General features: G+C 37.8%; 1 protein-coding gene and 1 pseudogene across 2 annotated transcripts; both read right to left on the bottom strand.

Annotated features, from left to right (window-relative positions):
- Positions 1-306: 306 nt before the first annotated feature.
- Positions 307-14,670, bottom strand: LOC148743442 (uncharacterized; annotated as a pseudogene). Its single transcript, XR_015989190.1, has 18 exons — positions 14,605-14,670; positions 14,150-14,221; positions 10,919-10,990; positions 10,682-10,753; positions 10,067-10,138; positions 7,404-7,475; positions 7,169-7,240; positions 6,996-7,067; positions 5,691-6,690; positions 5,329-5,413; positions 4,937-5,005; positions 4,776-4,838; positions 3,940-4,002; positions 3,670-3,732; positions 3,401-3,463; positions 2,537-2,578; positions 2,119-2,158; positions 307-1,772 (listed from the first exon to the last, which is right to left on the bottom strand). The product of XR_015989190.1 is annotated as an uncharacterized LOC148743442 (transcript).
- A 538-nt stretch (positions 14,671-15,208) lies between these two features.
- On the bottom strand, positions 15,209-24,724 carry LOC148743441 (uncharacterized). Its single transcript, XM_088751225.1, has 8 exons — positions 24,675-24,724; positions 24,104-24,175; positions 23,721-23,792; positions 20,111-20,182; positions 19,594-19,665; positions 18,888-18,959; positions 18,138-18,209; positions 15,209-15,835 (listed from the first exon to the last, which is right to left on the bottom strand). The coding sequence occupies exons 1-8, from the start codon at positions 24,722-24,724 to the stop codon at positions 15,760-15,762; spliced, it is 558 nt and encodes a 185-aa protein (XP_088607351.1). The 3' UTR covers positions 15,209-15,759.
- Between the last annotated feature and the right edge of the window lie 6 nt (positions 24,725-24,730).

Raw genomic sequence — 24,730 nt, 5'->3', positions numbered from 1 at the left:
TGCAATCGAAACCCATCTTAATTCAAAAACTACATTTGACATGAATATTCAAACATCTATGTTACCGCACAAAAAAATGCCATTTTCATGGAAACAGCTGTTAAACAATCGGTGCTCCGCGGGGGCCCGGATCAGATACAGACACGATACATCAATTTAACAAGGCTTAGAAATCTGTAGTAAACGCCTCGCTTATCTTACTCCTTCATCTTACCTTGTTTGTTATCTTCTTATTCTCGTTCACGCTTGTCATTTCTACATAGTGTTTTTGAACTGAGCCGAGTTTGGATGTTGATAAGCACCTCAGGCACGCCACCACTTGGTGGAACTAGAACCAGTAACTATTATGAGCCAGAACATATAATTATGAACTTTCCTCGTGATCTCATTTATTACGTTATGGAGTAGGGAGAAGTGTGTCATAACGCTTAATTATGTCAATAAAAGGTGAGCACATGGTTAAACGATACAGAAAAGAATATCCTGGCGTTTCTCTTATTCTCTTTCAGTTTCATACATTTTCATGAATATGTAAGCTCGACAATTCTCATGCTGTTTTGGTTGCAGGAGTCGAAGTGAGATACTTGCTTTATCTCTAAATATCTCAGAATTTTAATACAACATGAATATAATTACAACATTAATATAATAATTATTTAATTACTAACGACATTACCTCTTAATTAATAATCACCCTCCATAAGTTATACTCAATGGTGCTATATATTAACATGATCCTTTAACCAGGAGCCATTTCATCAATATGTTAAAACTTTATTAATTAAAAATTTTTCACATTTCATGCCAGCACACTGTTTAATTTTTTGTCCAAACGAGGATCAAATGTTAGATAATTCATAGGCCAGAAAGCGTGCATTTTCTGAACTCTGCAGCAAATATATTTGAATACCTGTTCTTGTTCTTAATATAATTATGTACATAAATTAATCAGGGCGAACGAGCAAACACGTGATCAAAAATGGTAAAAATACACCCTTGTAGTCCTCGATGTGTCATCCTGTCGTTTCGAGCCATTTAATGCCATTAGTTTCAACCGCGCCCCTCTTTTGTTTGTACAAACTGTGATGATGTAAATCACAATGAAGCACTGATAATGCTAAGAGGCAATGACGAAAATTTCAGTCATGAATATGAAATACCTGAAAAGGTGCCTGAAAGGGTGCCTGAAAGGGTTCCTGAAAGGGTGCCTGAAAGGGTGTCAATAGAAATGTCAATAGAAATGACGGATGTCCCGAGACATCATGGGGAAATAAAATCCTCAAGAAATGATCTGATCAATTATTTGTTTAACGTAGATAAGTGATAGTGTGTAACTATAACTGATTAAACAATCACTGAACCAAAGAAAAAAAACTTTTTTGGGGAAGGTTTTTGAGATAGCCAAAGACTGAGTGAGATTTGACTTGACTTAAAATAACCTACGCACACTGAGGGGTTCAATAGAACTGACTTAACTATTCTTTCTAAACTCCTAAACTGAGGCACAAAATTAACGCAAGTCTTTTCTTTTTAGGTACAAGAATCTTCTACAATGAATACGCTTACTTAAAATAGTGCCACAGCTGTATCTCATCATTGATCCCAATGACCAATTCTGCTTAGAAATATTGTGCTAAGTTTGTTTTGCGACAATTTCCTCGAATTACACCGCCTACAGTGCTGTCTCGTTTTCGAAATCTTGCTCTCCAGGGATAACTTTGTTAGCCGAGTACGACTTTCGACGCTTTGAAGATCTTGATTGTCCCCATCTTCTGTTAAAAGGAAAGAAGTTTTTTTTGGGGTCTTTCTCCGACAACAGCCCTATTCTGTCGTTTGATAAGTCAGACAGACAGTCAATCAGTCCGTCGGTTGGTCAGACAAGTACTCAGTCAGTAATTCCAAGTTAAAAAGTCAATGGTCATTTAGGCGACTGGTTAGCGATTTGTCTGTCAGTCGGTCAATTAGTCAGTCAGTTACAATGACAGTCACTCTTTAAAAAAAAAAAACAGTCAACCTTTAAGCAGTCAGGTTCTCAGTCACTATGTCCATCAACTATGTAATAGTAACTGCGCGTCATCAGCGTAAGATAAAAGTGGGCGTATCTCTCTGCTCACTCACTTCTTTTCGGTTGAAAACCTGAAACTCTTGCTCCATTTACCTGCAATTAAAGGGACACGGTAGGTAAAATAAAAAATTCAAGAGATGTTGTACTTGATGCGTTGCTGCTTGCTGCTCAGTAAACAACATTCTAACACCATTCTCCTAAACGAAAGCGTGCAACAGGATTAACTTGAAGATAAACATTGATTTCTTTTACTGAATATTAATTAGAATTCTGCCATATCATGTTATGTTAATGAAAACATTTTTTTCCGATATCCTCTCATAGAAAGACATAACTACTCTGAGAACTCCACTCTCCATATGATTCTGATATTTGATACGAAGTTTGATAAGAGACTATATCCACTCCTGGTCATAGAAATTTTAAATTTGTGATAAAGGTGTTTGTAAGTCCTTTGTAAGGTTAACCTACCTCGAGTAAGGGACACAGAATCAAGCTCTTGATCTCCTTGCTCTGCGTTGGTAAAAAGAAAACTAAAAAATAAGCAAATATACTATGGGTATTTAAATTGTGCTCCCTCTAAAAGGGGTCTTCACGACTTTTCAACCGAAAAAAGTCGACTTGTGTGTACTCATGCGTGTATTTCTCTTGCATATCTTGTTTCTCGACACACTCGAGAAGAGATATAGACCTCTTGTTTGCATTGGCTTGTTCCGCAAAAAATGGTAACCCCGCGAAGACTTAACGCAGGTTCAAAGTCAAACACATGTCACGTGCTCCATCATAAACGGTTCCAAGAGGAAAGTGAGAGGAACAATCATGGCGTTGGCAGGATATGTCGATTTCACTAATCAAAAGTTATTCTCATCTCTGAGCGGAAAGGGAAGTCAGTTAACGTTAACCATCGTGATTTACTGAAGTAGTTTCCTTTTTCCTAAGTTGCTTGAATTGATAAATTAATCCCCTTGCTTTTTGTCAAGATATTAATTCAACCTACGAGCAACAAAGGCTCTCCTGTAAGAGCATTGAGGTTTTGATTTTACAAGTTGAATTTCAACTTTCTCCACCCCAAACTTTACTCATTAGCGCTGAAGATTTCATGTTTACGTTCTGTATTAGTAAGCGAACAAATTAAGTAAGGTAAATCTCTGAAGAAACTGTGGTGTTGCGTCGGTGAGGGTATTAAAAGATGATTTGGTTTCACCACCTCAGTTGATAAATAAATGTAAATTGCCCACCGCAGAGAGTTTCTAAACTTTTATAAACTCTTCACGGTGGCCAATTTATATTATCGACCCAGTTGAAAAAACCATATTAGAAGATGAGACGAATTACCTTGATTTGGCTGAGCTGATCCGATAGCACCTGGTTCGATTCTTTCGGCCTCGTCGAGTCCTCCTTGAAACCATTAGGTCAATTATACCATGCATTAAAATAGTTGTCGACTAATTAACAATATTTACGTTATTCTTCGTAACGTTTTGAAAACACTGAATCTGAGTATTTGTGATTATTTCAACTAGACTTTTACAAACTCATTACGGTGGACAATTAACATTATCGACCCAGTTGATAAAACCATATTATAAGGTGAGACGACCTACCTTCATTTGGTTGAGCTGATCCGATAGGTGCTGGTTCGATTCTTTCGGCCTCGTCGAGTCCTCCTTGAAACCATTAGGTAAATTATACCATGCATTAAAATAGTTGTCGACTAATTGACAATATTGTACGCTACTCTTCACAACGTTTTGAAAACACTGAATCTGAGTATCTGTGATTATTTCAACTAGACTTTTACAAACTCATTACGGTGGACAATTAACATTATCAACCCAGTTGATAAAACCATATTATAAGGTGAGACGACCTACCTTCATTTGGTTGAGCTGATCCGATAGGTGCTGGTTCGATTCTTTCGGCTTCTTCGAGTTCTCCTTGAAACCAATAGGTAAATTATACCTTTACATGTATCTTATTAACCAAGCGCGAGGGCCGTACTGGGAGAATATCGGCCCGAGGTCTTGACAGTACGGACCGAGCGCAGCGAGGTCCGTACAAAAAAGACCAAGGGCCGGTATTCTTCCAGTATGGTCCCGAGCAAGCTTGGTTAATAAGAGCTTTATTATACGACTGAAGTTCAAAGGGACACAAGTGCGGTATCATTCGATACCATTCGGGACAGTACCCGGTCCAATACTGAGAGAATATTGACCGGCAATAGAGCATTTTGATTGGTTGATTTAGTTATTGGCCCTCTGACTGCCCGAGTCGTGTAATAAATTAAAATAGTTGTCGACTAATTAACAATATTGTTCGTTATTCTTCATGACGTTTTGAAAACACTGTATCTGAGTATTTGCGGTTATTTCAAAATCAAAAACTTCTCTTAAACAAGCTAGATCACTTTCTTCCCCTTTCCAGAAGATGATAATGACCGTGAGCTTAGGATCACACACCTAACCGTCTACAAAGCTCTCAAATCGATCAAATTTTGTGTTACATGACGGGATGTAAAAATTAAAAGTAACAAAATGAACGAAAAAATGTTGGACGATTGTAATGACAATAAAGACCTACGTCTAGGGGAAATAAAATTATCCAACCTTCCCAGGTAGAGAACACAATAAACATCATCAGCGCAAAGGAAACTTCAATACGACACTGTTCTTCCAGTTAAGATGGCTTTGGTTAGGAAACGTCAGCCTACTCTGTTGTGGGAGATGCGCACCCATATGTGCCAGTTCGATTGCTTCCGCACCCTCAACTTCTGCTTGAAAAATTAATCGAATATGTTTTAGTCACAGAATTCCGCTGTACCCTCGCTTACAGTTTCCAAGAATTGTTAGCTGACACAAGAGAGATTTTTACCTCCCTGGCCGTCGTGTTGATCATTTTCATCCATTCCCTGCTGGTTCACTTGTTCTCCCTGTACTTCGCCTTTTCAGGAAAACAACGAGAAAAGGCTAGTGAACGAACCCGGAAAGAAGTATCTGATAGAGCGAACGAAAGTAGTAACGAACGAACGCAGAGACCAACAAGGAAAAGTATGATTAAGTGAATTCCCAAATGCATGAATACATAAATGAATGAATAAATGATTGAATGAATGAAGGCATTTGAAAAAAAATCAGTCAATCAATTAATCAAAAACTATACTTGCAGAAATCTTTTAATAGTTAACCCAATTGCTTGGTTTATACCTTATTACTAAGTGTTAGCTGTAGTTTTATTTCTTCAAATATATGATCATAACATCGCACCTTCCTGATTTCGACCACAGCAAAAGAAAACGTTCTTCAAGTAGTTCCAGAATTTTTCCAATTTGTTCCCCAGAATGCCTCGGACCTGAGTAGGCAATAAACAAAAAAAATCTAAATTTGTTCCTTGCTTTGAACTGGTCTCACATAATAAAGTGAAACAAGTGACTCTCTGCTTTTCAATGATTTTAAAAAGTGTCAGGGTTATTTTCGGGTCGTTAAAGCAGCTGTGGGCATATTTATCATACTGCTCCTTGTCGGCTTCAACCATTACCATTTCTATGACTAGGCTAACTACTTTTTGTAGCTCTAGTCGACGGAGTCTCTTTTGTTGATTGTAGTTGATTTAGAGGCGTCTATCATACCTGTTCTGTTGACAAGGTGTACAGGATGGGATTCAAGGCAGAGTTGATCGGAAGGGCAAATACAGCAATCCAGACGGCGAGGTCACCTGGTGCTTTGAAAGACTTCTCGATGATGGTCCTCATGCCAAACACTATCACCGGCATCCAGCAGACACAATCACTAAGAATGATGAAAAACACCCGCCTTGCAAGAGCCGTTTCCCTCCTAAAGTTTACTCTTCTGGCCTGGATCTCTCTTGCAGTACCCTGGCGGGCTAATCGCCGGCTCGACAAGTAAGACTTGAGGAGTATCGTGACATAAGCAACCATGATGAACAAGAAAAAAGCAAAATTCAAAGCGACAAAGATAGCGACAGAATACTCCCAACCTGCTGGCTTATCAGAGGTAAGCTGCAAGGGCAAACAAACCACACTTCTACCATAGTAACTATGGTACCTGAATGGGTCTTCAAAATACCCGATACCAAACATAGGAAAAAAGGCAATAAGGAAACCAATTGCCCATATGGAGATACACAGGATATGTGTTGCCTTTGGTTTCAGAGAAGCACCCTGGTAAGGGAACACAATATTTTTGAGGCGATCAGCAGAAATCAGTGTCATCATCATTATTCACACCTCACTTGACAACAAGGAGATCGCTCCAATAATTTGACAAGACAAGCCAGACCTCCACTGAAAGTCATGCAAGTAATATTCTCCTCTCCAAAGCAGATCTTTGGTGCCGACAGTGATCAGGTAGGTGCCCATCACACCATCGGACACCGCCAAATGTAGCAACATGATGGACTGTACCACATTCTTCTCTTTGAAAATCACTCGCCAGGTTATGACAAACACTGCACCAGCCAGAGAAAACATTCCAATCACCCAGATACTTATCCTTGGGGCAGAATTCTTAAACATGCTCTCGCAGTTAGCAAAGTCGTCGTTGTAAATGAAAGCACAGTCAGCGTCCTCCTTGTGCACATGACAGCACATCAGATTTGTGTCGAAACTCCTGCAATTGTAAAATAGGAATTAACCAGTCTTCTAAGAAATTTTTACTCTATATATGGATGATTAAAATCGCATAAAACTTGTCCACAGGACCCAAGTCTTAAGAATGCGCTAAAAAAGGGCGTCGTTGTATATGAAAGCAGGGTCAGCGTCGTCCTTGTGCATATTGCAACGCAACAGATTTGTGTTGAAACTCCTGTAAGTGTAATTATTTCAACTAAATAGATAAATAAAACTGCAAACAACTTGTCAACAAGCCTTGTTAAAAACTTTAAATTTTAAAATAAAACAATATAAAAAACTTACACTCGCAGTATATCATTTAACATTTTGAAAAATCCATAAGGAATCTCCCTCATCTGGTTGGAATGCATATATCTGGAAATCAGATGGGGAAGAATTCATTAAATAGGATGGAAGTCTACAGTCTTGAAGCACCTTTTATATATTGATTGTCATTTTATTAAGTTAACACTCACAGAATTTTCAACTGTTTAATTTCTTTGAAGTTGTCAACGGAAACTTTAGTCAATTTATTATCAAAGATTTCCCTGACAGAAGTAAAGACAAAAAAATCAATCAGCGCAAAAGCAATGATACCATTTTTCAGTCAGCACTGATGCGTGGATTTAAAACCAAAAATTGCGCTTGTTAGAAGATGCTAAGATACCACTTCGATGAAATTAATCACTATATGATTCATTGCCTACTTACATTATCAAAAGCCGGCTCAGATCTTTGAAAATTCCTGTTGGTAAATATTCGAGTCTGTTTCCTGATAAATAGCTGATGAAAAAAGGAAAAATGTTTTTACTGTTTTCATAACAGAGAAAGTAAGTTACAACAATTTTCAATGTAATCACATTGGTTTTTTTAAGTTTTTGGTCATTTCTAGTGAAGCGTCATCGTCATCATTGCCAGAAATTTGGGACAATATGGCGGAGGCGGTTCTCGTGTTACAAGCAAAATGTATAAGAAAATGTATGGGAAAAGATTGTTTTTTCAAAATAGCTGTCTAAGAATGGGATATTCTTTCACTGCGTACTTGGAAATACAGCCTGCATCGGTTAAAGCGTTCATCGCTACGAAAAAGAAATACTTAAATTCAAGCCTACCTTTTCCCAAGGTATAAGAGTAAACCCATAATTCTGACTCCATTTTCCTATATGAACTCTTAAAATCTGCTTCGACTAGGTGTTACAATTCTTTTGTCGTGGGAACAACCTTGTGAAGATTCGCAACTGCGTAGTTCGATATGCATTCTGCGGACGTTTTCTCAACTAAATCGTTTGTAAACAGTCGAATATGTTGGCCCACAAATCTTCCTTGAGCCAGGAGACTCAGACTCTTCGTATTTTCACAGAGCTCAAAAGCCCAATACGCCAGTTTTAAATACCCGAATTTTAGGAAGGAAGAACACGAAAGATACAAGTCCCTGTAACTGCACAATTTGGCCGCCATTTTCCTTGTTTTGACGTCTCCTTTGGTTTTCTGGGATAGTATGGTACTAGGCGTGGTTTTACGGAAACGGAAAGTTACGTGTTCACTTCACTTCCACCGCCGCCGTATTAAATTGTCTGTAATACGATATACCGCTGAAATATTTATTTGGAAAATTAGAACAAGGGTCGTTTTAATGCCGAATAAATCACTTTGGAACTCAGAAGTTGTTATTCCTAAATTCTAAACTACAGAGAGCCTATCAGTCCGATGAGTTTTTTCAGCCAGTTCAAAGTGATTAAAGTGTAGTAACTAAGTTTGAAAGTAATTGTAACAACTTTTAAACTCTTTTTCTCCTATACAGACAACTTGGCAACAATAACCTAAAACAGTTGCCAGAGGGTTTGTTCGATGGTTTAAGAGGACTGAAACGCTTGTGAGTTAATTAAAGGAAAACCTCAATGTACAAAATGAAAATAGTTAAGATCTTTTGTGGAACAATTCGGATCTATGCAAACTGAAGATGGAGAAACTAATGTGTTTTTTAGAAAAAAAAAAGGAAAATGCAAAAATGTTGCTGTAAGAGATGATATACCGTGTGACGTGCTAATTGGATGAATGGGCAAAATGATGCGCAGCAAGAATGTCTCCAATTACTAATCAATTAATAACAGCATAGTGGCACTCTACGACAAAAATAAAAACTTGTTTGCAAGCGATCTGCCACAGACCTATCAAGAATTACCAGAAATCAAGTTCAACAAAGTGTTGGGCTGGTATTGGGTATCTGAAATCAGGTTGGAAACTCGACATAAAGAGACGATGTAACGAAAATTAACTGTGAAAGCCACTGACCTATTATATCTTAACTTTTAATCAGATGGCTACAACAAAACCAAATTGGAAAGCTACCCAAAGACGTGTTCAAAGATTTGACTAATTTGAATGAGCTGTGAGTATATGGTTAATGAAATACTAGGTCTTTATATTGAATTCACTTTTAATCCATTATGCGCTCCTCCTGACATGGGAATAGTAACGAAGTGACCATGTCATACTCGTAATCCTGTTACGAGTATTCAGTGAATAACCTGGTCACTGATTGAAACAGACGACCATTTCGAAAGGGCTGTTGCTGGTTTTGAATCCCGCTCTGACCATTACGTGGAGCTGTTTCTTGGTGTTCCTGGGTTCGAGTGCTCGATCCCGTTTTCCGGTCTCAATCAATTGGAATTAATAACATTTTACATTAAATTATTTGCTTCAGGATGCTTGGAAATCAAATCTTCCTTGAGCCAGGAGACTCAGACTCTTCGTATTTTCACAGAGCTCAAAAGCCCAATACGCCAGTTTTAAATACCCGAATTTTAGGAAGGAAGAACACGAAAGATACAAGTCCCTGTAACTGCACAATTTGGCCGCCATTTTCCTTGTTTTGACGTCTCCTTTGGTTTTCTGGGATAGTATGGTACTAGGCGTGGTTTTACGGAAACGGAAAGTTACGTGTTCACTTCACTTCCACCGCCGCTGTATTGAATTGTCTGTAATACGATATACCGCTGACATTTCGTAACGGGCTCGAAATGTCCCCGATTTCTGGTGATGTGGCATGAATTTTACAACTAATTTCCAAGGTATTCAAAAAATCCCTCTTATTATTTCTAACCCGGCTAATCCCCTTCCAGGTTCTCTAGTTATCTTCACAGACCCTCCACAAGCATATTTTTCAGAAATTTTGGCGAAACATAGAGAAGTTATAACAAAGGGCGTTAAATTTCCATAATTGGAAAACGTGATCGATCCCAGCGTATGTTGCAGGCAATTGCGATGAGAAAAAAATCCGTCAGTCGGGCTGGGTCACACAAATCAGCGTAATGACATATTCAAATCCTAGAAACTAGATACCAAAACTACTTAGATATACAATAAATACTTACAGGTCGTGCACCTTTGTCAGTCCCCAAAATTGTTCAGGATGGAGCTTCTTTAACTTGTTCTTCTCCACTTTTCTGTTAAATTGCCAATCATATATCTATTCATGGCAGTTTTTTTCTTCTCTTTTTTTTTTCAATTTGAAAGTTGAATCTTTTAAGGCTTGTAAGTATATAGAGTGCCTTTCCAGTAACTGCCCGAAAACCAAAGCCAAACTAATCGCAACAAATCCAGAGCACTCTAAGTGCAGATACCAGAATAAGCAACCGACTTCAAGTGCGAGCAAAAGCGACTGACCGAGTTGCAGTTAGTTTTAATTTTGTATCCAATCGATTGGGAGAATGACACAAGTTTTAAGATTCGTCCTGAATGAAAGTAAAAATAAGAGCAATACTTGACGATTAAGTTGATCTTTCTTTGACTTCGCATAGCTCTAAAATTGTCGAATTTGAGAGCAGTTCTAGGAAAGTCTAACTAAGCAATTTTTGTTTTCATAATTTACATTTAGCATTTTTTTTAAATTGGCTTAAGTGTTCAATTTTCCAAGTTCATAAATCAATTAATCGATTAAAAAATAGCTAACAACCAATCAGTAATTCAATCTATTCATCACTACTCACAATGTCCTGAGCTGGGTCAGTTTAACAAATATCGATGGTGGTAATTCTTCAATTTGGTTGTTCGATAAAATCCTGCGATAATAGAACAGTTAGCCGAACGCTGAAATGATTCTTATAAGTGTATAGCAAAAAAAAAAAAAAAACGCAATTGGTGTTTAACAGCAAAGCAATCCTTTCCTTTAGATTTTGATGACAAATGGTATACTAAGATCTAAGACATCTTGTTTGGTGACTTACAGGTTTGTGAGATTTGATAGATTGCTAAATACTTCTTGTGGCAGAAACTCGACTTTGTTATTAGACAGATCCCTGAAAGGTATAACATATCATTGCATTAGAACTTTCAGAAACAAAATAACGTCACCTGGTATGTTTTTCGCATAAAAAGGGAAAACAGGACGGGGAAGACAGTCCACTTGTATCTTGTTGAGGAACTCTAGCGCTAAATTTGAATCAGAACTTTGTTATATGCTATGTAACCATCACGTTTTTAAATTAGAAGTACATTACACTTGTCCGGTTGGTTTTCAGGAGCTTTTTCAAGCATTCTGAAGCAAATAATTTAATGTAAAATGTTATTAGATCCAATTGATTGAGACCGGAAAACGGGATCGAGCACTGGAACCCAGGACCACCGAGAAACAGCTCCACTTAATGGTCAGAGCGGGATTCAAAACCAGGAACAGCCCTTTCGAAATGGTCGTCTGTTTCAATCAGTGACCAGGTTATTCACTGCATACTCGTAACAGGATTACGAGTATGACATGGTCACTTCGTTACTATTCCCATGTCAGGAGGAGCGCAAAATTGATTAAAAGTAAATACAATATAAAGACCTAGTATTTCATTAACCATATACTCACAGCTCATTCAAATTAGTCAAATCTTTGAACACGTCTTTGGGTAGCTTTCCAATTTGGTTTTGTTGTAGCCATCTGATTAAAAGTTAAGATATAATAGGCAGTGCCTTTCTCAGTTAATTTTCGTTACATCGTCTCTTTATGTCGAGTTTCCAACCTGATTTCAGATACCCAATACCAGCCCAACACTTTGTTGAACTTGATTTCTGGTAATTTTTGATATCACGCAATAACTCCCGTCCGCGTCGATATTTGTCCTCCTATTTTTTCCGTGAAAAAGAAACATAGTCGACACAAGAGTTTCAACTTTTCCGTTCTCCTATTTACATGAAAGGAAACCAAACTCGGATGTAATTTCTTTTTCAGTCCTCACAGTGACAATTGAAATGATTTCATTTTTTCCTGAGACTGATAAACATTTCTTTCTAGTCAAGTTTTTGAACAGCACGTCGGAAAATGAGAACCAAAAGTGCCAAGTTTTCGATATTTTGGTCTAAGGGGCGTTATGAGAGTTAATTTCAAATGACAGCTTGTCAAGTTTTGGTCCAATCACACTGAAAATAAAGTTATTTAAACCAATCAAATGTACTTGCCTGCTTGCGTCAATCACGCGCATTCACTATCAGATCACCACTGGCTTTTTGACTGTGTTTACGCGCAGTTTAATTGCGATGTGAAAATTAATGGAAAGGTTATAAAATAAATAAACCCACTTCTTGCTTGCTGATATGGTTTTTTTTGTCGCATTACCGGGATTATTTGTCTCCCGAAGAAGCTTTGCTGTCCTATTGCTAAGATTATTTGTCTCCAGAAAGACGTTTTTTTTCCCCTTTCTCTTACTGTTTTGTGTCCCGAAGGAGGTTTCTTGTCCCACTGCTGGAATTATTGTCTCCTGAAGGAGGTTTTTTGTCCTACTGGGATTGTTTGTCTCCGAAATAAGGTACTTTATCCCATTGCTGGAATTATTTGTCTCCCGAAGGACCTTTTCTGTCCAATTTCTGGGCTTATTTGTCTCCTGAAGGATATTCGTTTTCCTCCAGGAATTATTTAAACCTTTAAAACGTCTACGAAACGCCAAACACTGGACTTGACGCCACTGAGTTGTGTATGAAGCCATTCCACAATGACCACGAAACAAACACTTTGATTCATTGTTCATTCTTCTGGAAACTTTTCCATACAGATCTTAAAAATATTCTTTGAAAGACATGCCTGGTTCTACTTACATAGAACGTAGAGCGTACAAGCATAGCACAAAGCATACACAAACGTGGCGCAAACAAACAAACCAAAGGACGCGAAGTATCTTTGACGTTTCAGTCGATAGTAAGTCGAAAACTGACGAGGAATCACGTAGCTGCTGATGACTGATCGACGATTACCGATTTGGCACGACGACCTCAAATATTTACAATAGTTTTTTTTCCTAAAGTTGCGAATTAAATACATAATTGTGTCAATTATTAATCAATTGACGAATGGTCAATCCCTCAATCAAACGCCTAATCAGTAAAAAACCTCATCACAATGACTACTCACAATGTCCTAAGCTTGGTTAGGTTAGCAAATATCATTGGTGGTAAGTCTTCGATTTGATTGCTGGATAAAATCCTGTAAGATTACAAAATTTAGCGAGATACTGATAAAGAATAAATCCGTAATTTTAGTTTCAACGGAAAACAAACTATCCACGGATATTAATGGTGGAAAAGAGATTTATCTCTGAAGCGTAAATTAAAGTGCTAAGAGAAACTCATGAAAAATCCGCTGGGCGTTAGCCCTAGTAAAGGGTATCAGGGAACCGCACGAGGTAAAGAAAACATTCTTATGACCTTGGTGGGAATCGAACCCATGACCTCCGGATTAGATCTACCGTTGCTCTGCCTACTAAGCTACAAGGTCGGACAGATCGAGAAAGTCGGGGTCGATTAAGGTGGAGAATCGCTGCGAAGAGAAAGTAAGGGTACATATATAAATGTTGTGCCGCGGATGTAGTGGGTTCGATTTCCACCGAGGTCATAAGAATTTTTTCTTTACCTCGTGTGGTTCCCTAATACCCTTTACTAGGACTAACACCCAGTGGGTTTTTCATGGGTTTCACTTGGCACTTCAATTTACGCTTCCGAGTTAATTCTCTGTTCCACCATTTGTGTTCAAAGTACAATGCGGTACAACATTTATATATGTATCCACGGATATTGCCGAAAGTTTCGTTCCTTACAGTGCTGTGAGCTTCGTTAGCTTGCTAAAGATTCCTTCTGGCAGTTTCTCCACTTTGTTATTAGAAAGATCCCTGAAAGTTGCAGGGAAAATGAGTTAGAGGAAACATAGTTTCAGCAACATCTTCAATCCACAGATATAACGCCCATAAGAAAATAATAACAGAATAAGGAAAGGAATAAAAAAAATATCTAAAATCGTAGTGGATTTTGTTGTAGCCAACCCACACCTCTCCTCGATCTCTACATAAACGAGCCGCATCGGATCCTAAGTTAGATCCTAATACGTCATGGAATATAACTCAATGGAAGTATTTTATTTTTTGAAACTCGTAATAAGTTAAATGTAAATACTGTCTATTGCATTTACTTGAAATGACAGAACCTACAGTTCATCCAAGTTAACCAAATCCTTGAAAATGTCCTTGGGTAGCATTTGGATCGCGTTGTCCTGCAGCCGTCTGAGTGGAATTGTAAAAATTTGAGTTCAGATACCCAATGCTCACCGAAATCTTATTCCTGTTAATGCTAAGTGGGAACGAGCTTTTCTTCCTTATTTAGATCAAGGTATACAGCACTGCTGAAATTAATTTTTTTTACATCTGCGCTTGGCATTAACTTTCACCTAACTGGATCTGCTCATTTAGTAAAATATCAAGTGTGATTACAGTTCAGTAAACAAACTAACGCGAAAATGTTTGATAATCTCTTACACCTCTATTTTGGCATGTTGATACTTTGCACACTAATTCAAAAATAATCAATTAAGGTCTCACGGAAACGTCATAGACAATTCATTCTAATTGTAATTTTGCTCGTGGAAAGCTTGGTTTTCTTAACTCACAGTTTTGTTAGATTCCACAAGCCATCAAACAATCCCTTTGGTAATTTTTCCAGATTGTTGATGTGAAGGCGTCTGCATAAGAAGAGTTCAAGGAGTGTCGTCATGATAAAAATTTGGCAAACAATATCAAATAAAAATGAGGAAATTTGCAACCCCGGATTTGAATTATAACATAAATCACGTAAAGCGCGCGCTCTAATTGGTCAACTCAGTGTCTACTATTTGCTCATGGGGGGTACGCTGCTGACGTGAGCAAGTGTTTCCAAGTAAGTTAATGTTTCGGAAGAAATTGTTTTTTATGTTATAAAACAAATGGTAAACACCACAGCGTACACAATGGAGTTATGGATGCACGCGGGAAGTTGCTAAGCATAAGAGAAACTTAAGAGTCGCGCAAGGCGATGGTCGAGAGCGACTCTAGCTTCTTGTGGTGGTAGTTCCTTCGGTAGTTCCTCTATCTGATTTTGATCTAGATATCTACTAGTATGTACAGGTCTGTGAGTTGAACGTCTTACATTACTGTTGTTGTTCCTTTCAGTGGTTGTTAATTTAAGGTTTTATTCATGTAATATAAGCGTCAAATGACATTGTTTGACAGGTTGAGCCAACCACATGTCAATGAATAATCTAAAAAGACAATTCATAGTTGATAACCAACCATGGATGTCTTTTCTTCTCTCCTTGTAGTTGAATATTTTTTAGTTGCGTTGCCCTGGAAAACTCCTAGTACACTCGATTTATTTTGAAATTAGTATTTATGGTATTACAAAACTAGTCTCAAGCCGGACTTAACCTTAAACAAAACGATAGAGACAGCAAAGGACGTTGTAAGTGCTGCGGATTAGAAACTGGGCAATCGCCGATGGATTCATCGATTCCTTTAACTGATTACTTGAAAGAGACCTAATTTCACATTCTAAAACACATACATACGTTACAGAATTTTGACTACAAATTCATTGCTGGTATGCGGTATGCGGTATTGCCGATTCTCTGAAATGATTTAAAAGGCCTTTTCAAGTAAAACTTAATGAATAACCAGATTCTGTACTCATGGTGGATGAGTGTTTACATCATAGTTGCGCATTATCGTTAAGGATCAACTGGTTATTGGTTAAGACTTTTAACAGCGATAAATATTCAAAGGTTCTTCACTTACAGCTCGTGTAGCTTGACTAAAAGATTAAATAAATCACTAGGCAACTTCTTAATTTTGTTCTCTTTTAACAACCTATAAAAGTTTAGAAAACGTTTCTTGAGGGTGACAAGATAAAACATAAAGAACTTCTCAAAGTTTTCAGATTTTGATATTTTAGGAGTATAGAGGGTTTTCTCAGTCACTAACAAATATCTGTTGTGTTTCAAGCAAGGTTCTTTGCTTACAACGATTATAGCAAGGTAATTTTCGTTTTATCAACTGAGTTAATAATGTAAATTGACCACCGAAAGAGTTTCAAAGCTGACGTTTCGAGCGTTAGCCCTTCGTCAGAGCAATGGAGGAATTGTAGGTTGTGCGTGTGTCTACACGCAAAAATGGAGTTACGCTATTAGTGGGAACATGGTAACGAGAAAAAAAAAAGACTAAATTAGTTGAATGAAAAGCGTTCGTTGATACCGTGGGGATTAACAGTGCCGATTTGAAAGATAAACTTTTGTTCCAGACTTTTGCGGCTTTTCGAACTACATAATTGTAAGGAAAATCTGCAGACTGCGAGATGCTGCTTAGTATGATAAGTCAGATTAAATTGTCTAGAGACTCGTTTTAATGCGTCCCTGTCATTCCTTTCTATTGTCGTGAAGGTGTTCTCGCAATCGGTCATCTGAGCAGGGTTGTTCAAAACACGGTTAACCTAACCTGGGGCTAGTATAAAGTTTTAATTTAGACTTATAGCTCTACAAAGGAATTATTCTTTTGTATTTTTTCCCCATTAGTTTCGAGTCATATTGATATAAAACCCAACTAAACGCTAGCTCTTGTACACGCCTCCTTACAAGAGAAATTAAAGGCAAGGTTAACTTTAAATCCCTAGACTAACGTTAACCCCTATCGATCAACCCGGCCTTTGTTGTCGTCCTTTTTCAGCAATGAATATCTTTTTGTAATAAGTGTAAGTTATGCAATAGATGACTTTGGCGGAGGTGCACGTGAAGTGATCAGTAATCTTAATTGATCGTGTGGGTCCCGATGTTTTCTAACTTTATGAATGAAAGGACAACTTTTGCATCGTGCGCGAGTGCATTTGAAACTTGCCGGCTGATCATTTGTTTGTGGTGAACTTCTGACCAAAAAGTTGCCTATGTTTTTGAAGCTTTTAAATGAAGTAAGTGGAGGTTGTGAAAAGATAGTACCGGTCTCTGAATCGTTTTGAAGTTATTTAAATTTTTTAAGAATGATGGATTTAACTGCGTGGTTGTGAGGATGAAATGTGAGAGTGAATAGAATGTGGTCAGTAGTTTCCTTATGTGACGTTTGTAGTGCTGATTGTCGATCAATTAGTTGGGCGCGATGGTGGCCCGCCTGAACGACAGAAACAGGTTTCTTAATAGTGCCTTGATCAAAAAAGTGTTTGAAGCCCAGGAGACCTTCGCATTTGGGAATGACTGCATAAGTAGAGAGATGTAATATCCATGGTCAAAAGAAGTTTGTCTTCAACAATAAAATTAAAGTCTAAAAATTTCGGGTGCGTGTTTGCTGTCTTTAATACCTGATGGTAAAGTTTTCACGTTGGGAGCCATAATTTTGTCTAAATAGCTGGAAACAGGTTTAGTGGGACAACTGCAGGCCAAGACAACGAGTCGAGCTGGGTTGTTAGATTTGTCAATTTTTGGTAAAAAGTAATACAAGCGTTCTAGGAGTGGTAATGGTGAGATTATTCGCAGTAGCCGGCAATTCTAAAGTAATAAGTAATTGAATCACCACGCAATATGTTGTCGTAAAACAGCCTTTGAGTATTTAAGAATTAGTAACGATATCGACACTGATAATAATAGTATTGAATGCGTTTATGCACAATGGATTTGTTAAACACCTACAAGTTAGATAACGAGAAATTCCTTCCTTCGGCGAAATTCGTTGCACATGTCAAGAAAATCAGCAAAAAAAACACCTGATGTTATTACATCACACAGACCGCTGAAAGTGAGGTACACTCCCAGATTTCCGCGCAGTACGCAAACATCCATTTCTTTTAGCTGATTTTCTTGTATTGCGAGACGGATTTTCCCGAAAAGGAGGGATTTCAGGAGATAAATCCTTTATTTGGTCGTTGTATCACACCCTACGAAAATAATTATTCCTGATTTTAAGGTCCGTTCTAAGTCTCTAATCTATCTTTTAAGAGTCGGTTGTTTAACATAGTATTTTCTGTAGGGAAATTTGAACAGATTGCTAGTGTTCCCTTTTAATAAGTAATTTTCATTTCCTTATCTACCACAAGATAAGGAGAATTCTAACTCTTGCCATGTAAATATCAGTATTGAGCAGGTGTAACATTTCAATACAGTATTGAGTGGTAATTAGATTGGTGACTTACAAGTCGGTCAACTCCGCGTTCTTATTGAAGACTCCAGGTGGTAGCTCCTCTATCTGATTGACGCCGAGATTTCTACGAGAACATACGGGTTAGTAAGTTAAACGTTACTTTTGTTGCTTCCTTTTGAGGTTGTTAATTTAAGGCTTTGAGATGAATCGGAAAATGCAAGATTTTGTAACAATCTTTAAAAACCTGAAGCAAAGTGTACTCGTCATAGAAGCGTCGACTAACATTGCTCGACTGGTTGAGCCAACCGCACATGAATGAATGGTTATTTTCAACCATTTCATGGTTGATAATAATTATGGGTTTAACGTCTTTTCTACTAATGTTGTTGTTGGGTATTTCTCTTTTCGAGACAAACGATACATTTGGAATTGGTATATTTTATATCGCGCAATTACTCTCAAGCCGGACTCAACCTTAGACAAAACAATGGTGACAGAAAAGGATGCTGAAGTTTAAGATAAGAAATTGAAGAACCGACAATCGACGGTGCCTCCAAAGAGGAGACCCAATTTCACACTATAAAACAGGTACCTACTGTACAAAATTTTGAGTAAAGCTATATTGTCCGTGAGCGAAGTTTCCTTTCACTGATTCTCTGAAATGAGTTTAAGGCCTTTTTGAGTAAAATTAATGATTAACCAGATTCTATGCTCATGGTGGATGACTGTTGACACATTCCACAATCTCTGGTTATTATCCTAGACTCTATCAGTAATATATATTCATAGGCTCTTCACTTACAGCCACTGAAGTTTGACTAAATGAGCAAATAAATCAATACGCAACTTCTTGATTTGGTTTTTGTTTAACCACCTACAAGAGTTTAAAAACGTCTTTTAGGGTAAAAAGACAAAGCAGAAAGAACTGCTCAAAATTTTCAAATTCCTTGATTGTGTTATTGCTTAACCGCCTAAAGGTGCTTAAAAACATTTCTTGAGGGTAAAAAGACAAAGCACGAAGAACTGCTCGAAATTTTTCAACTATAATAGTCCAGGCGAAAAGAGGTGAAATGTAAGCGTTACGTCCGTTTTTTTCGCTGATTTTTCTGACTTGCGCGATGAGTTTTGCCCGAAAAGGAGGGATTGCTTGTAGTCTATTTCAAGTTGACCAATTCGGTTTTTTTATTAAAGAGTCGAGGAGGTAAATCCTTAATTTGGTTGTTCTTAAGTCACTAGGAAAATGACTGATATTCCCTGATTTTAAGGTCTTTTCAAATATAGTTGCTAATACAGCCTTTTACAGTTGGTTGTTCAAAATAGTATGTGCTGTAGGGTAATTTGAACAGATTTCCACAGAAGAGTGTTCTCTTTTAGTGCAAGTAGTTCTCAGTTCCTCGTCGCCCACTAAATGAAGAGAGTTCTAACTCATGCTAAGAAATATATTAGCATAAACCGATATAACATTTCAATAGAGTATTATCTGATTATTTTAAACTTTGGGGACTTACAATTCGGTCAACTCCGTGTTCCCATTGAAGACTCCAGGTGGTAGCTCCTCAATCTGATTGGCATCGAGTTTTCTACGAGAACATACAGGTTTGTAAGTTGAACGTCTTGTGTTGCTTTTGTTTGTATCTTTTCGTGGTCGTAAAGTCAAGGTTTTGTTTGTCATTGGAAAATGTAACCTGTCTTAAGTTATTAAGCCGGACTTAACCTAAAACAAAGCGACAGTCACAGCAAAGGACGGTGCATAGGCCTTAGATTAGAAATTGAATAATCGGCATAGTGCCTACGATCACCCAAAAGAGAGACCCAGTTTAGCTCTTTTAACACGTACGACTACACAACAATTTTGACTCGAAGTATATTGCCGGTATACGAAGTTCTCTGAGACGTGTTTAGAGGCCTATATTAATGATAAACAAGATTCTATGCTCATGGTGGATGACTGTTGACACATTCCACAATCTCTGGTTATTATCCAAGACGCTATCAACACTAGATATTCATGAGATCTTCGCTTACAGCCACTGAAGCTTGACTAAATGAGTAAATAAATCACCACGCAACTTCTTGATTTTGTTTTTGTTTAACCACCTAAAAGAGTTTAAGAACGTTTCTTTAAGATAACAGGACAATGCAGGAAGAACTGCTCAAAATTTTAAAATTTTAATAGCCTAGGCAAATAGAGAGTAAATATAACCATCGTACGCGTCCATTGAGAGTTGTGATGCGAACATGATGAAGTCTTTCTCAGTCGCTAACAAATATCTTTTAGGGTTCTCGTGATGATGAACCAAAAAGTAAGGTTCGTTACACAAAAGGATTATGGCTTGACTGACTCAGTAATTAAATCATAATGCAACAAGTTGTGGTTCGACAATCCTTGAGTATTTTATAATCAATAAATATAACTAATAAATATAAAGATAAGGATAATAGTAAAATATTTAAATTAACTATAAACTTGTTTACTGCCTTGCAAGTTATACTACGAGAAAACCCTCCTTTTTAGGAAAAATCCGTTGCGCAAGTCAAGAAAATCAGCGTGGAAAAAATTTTATGTAAGCACGCCGCACGGAGTTCTTGTAGTCGCCTCACTCCCATAGTTCTGCGCCGTGTGCTAACACGGGATCAAATTTTTCAAGAAAGTCAAGAAAAAAAGATTTGATGTTACCACACCACGTGGAACTCTGGGAGTTTGGCGCACTCCAACAGTTCTGCACCGTGCGGTAACAGCAATCTTTTTCCCTGAATTTTTAGACTTGCACGACTGATTTCCTCGAAAAAGGAGGACTGCTCGTAGTCTATTTCCAGTTGACCAATTCGGTGTTGTCATTGAAGACTCCAGGTGGTAAATCCTTATTTGATAGTATTTTGATTCTCTACGAAAATTACTGATATTCCCTGATTCTAAGGTCTTTTCTTAGTTACTAATTTAGAGCTTCTTAGAGTCGGCTATTTAAAATAGTATGTGTTGTAGGGTAATTTCAACAGATTCCCACGGAATAGTGATCTCTTTTAGTGAGTAACTTTCAGTTCCTTATCGACCACTTAATTAACATATTTTTAACAAAAGGCTTGCTAAAAGGAACCCAGTGATATAGGGCTGTAGTAACGGTAAGCTCAGCCTTCATGAACCGATCAACTTCTTAGCGAGTAGGTAGCGGAGAAGAGAGAGAGACTTTCACAAAAATATTTTTATTAGTATAATGATAGAGTTGATTTAAAGGCTTCCAGAAAAACATTTTCTGTTTATAAGTATCGGTAATGATCTGGCAACTGACAATTACAGAGCGAAAAAAAGCGCACGGACACTTTCGATTAAATGGCAAACAAACACTTGTTGAATGAATATCGCGACGAGCTTCTCAACAAAAACAGTCAGTGATCCTACGGAAAGTATTATTCAATTCAAGCCAAGATTCATCTTTAAAGATTTAAATCTGTTTAGTTTTAAATGGCAAGGAAAGTCGTTGAAATGAATTTCAAAATGTATGTTTTGAAGTTTGGAGAGTCTGTTTATTTCTTTATTGCAATGGCGTTTGTAAATCATGATCTTGGCTTTGCTCCACCGAAATACTTAGGTCAAATGACACAATTTTCCAGCTGGACGCAAAGGGATTTAATGCGGCTTTTAATTGAATTGAATTTGAAATGAATCTTTATTTAGGCATAAGATAAATAATCACATATCCTATGTTACAACATTAAAAGAAACTATATATATAAATTACAGAGAAAGTCATGTTAAAAATTATAAGACTAGATTATGTTTAAAAATTAAGCGGTTGACAAACGTGTTTTTGAACCTATCAGTGTTTATTTTAGGATGGTGACTTATCTCTTTCCTCAGATTGTACTTGGTTGATTTCTGTTTTGGCATTATAGCTCTTAAAGGGGGTGTCGTGTTATTAAAAACATTCTTGAAGATACGTGTGTCTTGTCGATCTAACAATTCATAGACATTAATGTGGTCGGATGTATACTTGCGCTTATAACATCGACCTAAGAAACATATGATTGTTGTTAATTCGGAATTTACAGCGCCAAATACGGGCAGCCCGTATAATACATTTGGTAGAACCAGATTTAGAAACAGATGGTCTACTTCGGCCTGATTGTACCCTTCTTTCCTTAAAGAATTTAAAATGAACAGGCACTTGTTTGCTTTGATTAGTTTTCCAGAATATGTGTTATAAACCTACTATCTTCCTGAAATGTTACCCCTAAATTAGTAAGCTCTTTTGTCTGTGGTATTCCAGACACAATAGGAAACTCTATTGTACAACCTTTCTTGCGGAAAATGATCTCCTTGCACTTAGATGGATTACTACTCATATCATTACTTCTACACCACTGGGAAAACTGATTAATCAGTGCGATAGAATTGTCATTATCACTTATCACAGGCGAGATAATGGTTGTATCATCAGCATATTTTACCAGTACGCTCTTATTGTCCAAGTGTATCTCTAAATCACTGAGAAAGACATTGAACAAGTGCGGCCCGTTGACACTTCCTTGGGTGGTACCTTTGTTGACACTTTTCAATTTACCAATAAATCCGTTGCTAATGACTCTCTGCTACCTGTCTTCCAAAAAGCTTAGATACCAGTTAATTATATAAGGGCTTAGGCGGAGTTGCTTCAATATGTGTGAGAGGAGATCGTGTTTCAAACTGTCAAAAGCCTGGCTGAAATAGGCGTACCGCTTTGCACTCTGGGATATCAAGACATTGATTGACAGTATGTTGGATAGTCAGTAGAGCATTCGAACAGCTCCCTCCCTCTATGTATGCAAACTGTGAGATCCCAGAATGTTCATCGAAGGTCTCCCATGCGTGTGTTCCTTATACAGCTTTCTCAAAGCACCTTGCGATGACAGGTGTCACATTTATTCCGCGGAAGTCTGATATTCCCTTAGGTAGATCAACCTTCGGCAAGGGGTTCAGGTCTGACTTTTTCCAAGAGACAGGCCAGGCGTGTGTTCTAAGAGACAGATTCCAAATCCTGGTGATAACTGGAACGAATAGCTCGGCGTAGTCTTTCCATATAGTGTACGGGATACCATCTGGTCCGGTTGCTGTTTTCTTTATACGCATGAGAGAATTCAGGACTTGTCGCTCTGAGATTTCTGGGACTTCCTGGTCTTCACTAATCTCCAGAGGTGTTGGCTTTATGTAGGCGTGGTCAGTACATAGGTCACCAAAGTAGTCATTTAACGCATTGAGTTCGTCGTGGCCAAGAATTGAATTCCTTCATTGAATTCCTTCCGAATCGTTTTCTGTAGTGCAATGTATGGTAGATGTGCCCAAATTCGAGGAACTTAATTGTTTATTTGCAGAAGGACTCAAACTTTGCTTGACGATTTATAACGGACAAATTGTTTACAAGAATTAAGATATCAAATAAATGAAAGTTACAGTGATCAACTGTAAACACCTTGCGTTTTAACTTTCTAAGTTACTTTTTGTGGAGAATGATTAAATTATAAACGGCCAAAAATTGAAATACTCGGAAAGTCAGGACCGCTGGAGCGCGCGAATAAGCCAATAAGATTCGAGGAGTAAGGATTCCGGACCGCTGAGATGTTTGGAAAAAAATAATGGTTACTCAAAACTTTGGTGACTTACAAGAACTTCAGCTCCGTGTTGTTGTTGAAGACTCCATGTGGCAGTTCCTCTATCTGATTGCCATCCAGATGTCTACGAGTTTATACAAGTTAGTGAGTTTAACGTCTTCCTTTCCTGTCGTTTGTTTCTTTTTGGAGTTGTAAATGTAAGTTTTTGTTTTCCATCGGAGTTACTTTTTCAGGAGGATTATTAAATTACAAACGGTTATTAGGCAACAGATTGCAATACTCGGAGCGTTCTGCACCTGGGGTCTGAATGGGAAAATCCGGACCGCCGGAGCGCGCGAAATTAAATTAGCCAATGAAATTCGAGTAGTTAGGATTCCGGACCGCTGAGATGTTCGGGAAAACAATAAATGGCTACAATAAACATTAGTGACTTACAACTGGTTCAACTTCTTGTTGGTGTCCACGATTCCAAGTGGTAACTCCTCTATCTGATTTTCAGCTAGTTGTCTACAAGCATATACAGGTCAGTGAGTTGAACGTCTTGCTTTGCTCTTGTTTATTGTTTTTGAGTGGTTGTACATTTAAGGTTTTGTTTTCAATCAGAAAAATAAGAAATTGTGACAATCGTTGAAAAGCAGAGCAAAGTGTTCATGTCAGCAAAGGACGCTGCATAAGATAGAGATTAGAAATTGGACCATCGACATGGATTGATCGGTGCCTCCAATCACTCAAAAGAGACCCAATTTCACGCTGTAAACCAGGTATGTCCTGTAAAGAATTTTGAATACTTAACGGATCGACAGCGGTTGAGCGTGGTCTGTGCTCTTATCGACAACGATATTCGTCATAACAGTGGTCAAAATCCTGTTGGAATCCGCAACAAATTTTGTCCAAGGTACGATGACGAATATCGTTGTCGATAAGAGTACAGACCACGCTAAACCACTGTCGTTTCGTTTTTACCGCAATATGGACGTCAGTATTGACGAGCTGATCAATGCATTACGTGACACGTCTTGCTTGACTACGGCAAACTGGCCAATCAGATTGCGACATTACTAC

This window comes from Stylophora pistillata, chromosome 1 (genome assembly GCF_964205215.1).
Source record: "Stylophora pistillata chromosome 1, jaStyPist1.2, whole genome shotgun sequence".
Taxonomy (NCBI): Eukaryota; Metazoa; Cnidaria; class Anthozoa; order Scleractinia; family Pocilloporidae; genus Stylophora; species Stylophora pistillata.
The sequence above is the reverse complement of the archived record's forward strand: the minus strand, read 5'-3'. Positions and strand labels throughout refer to the sequence as shown.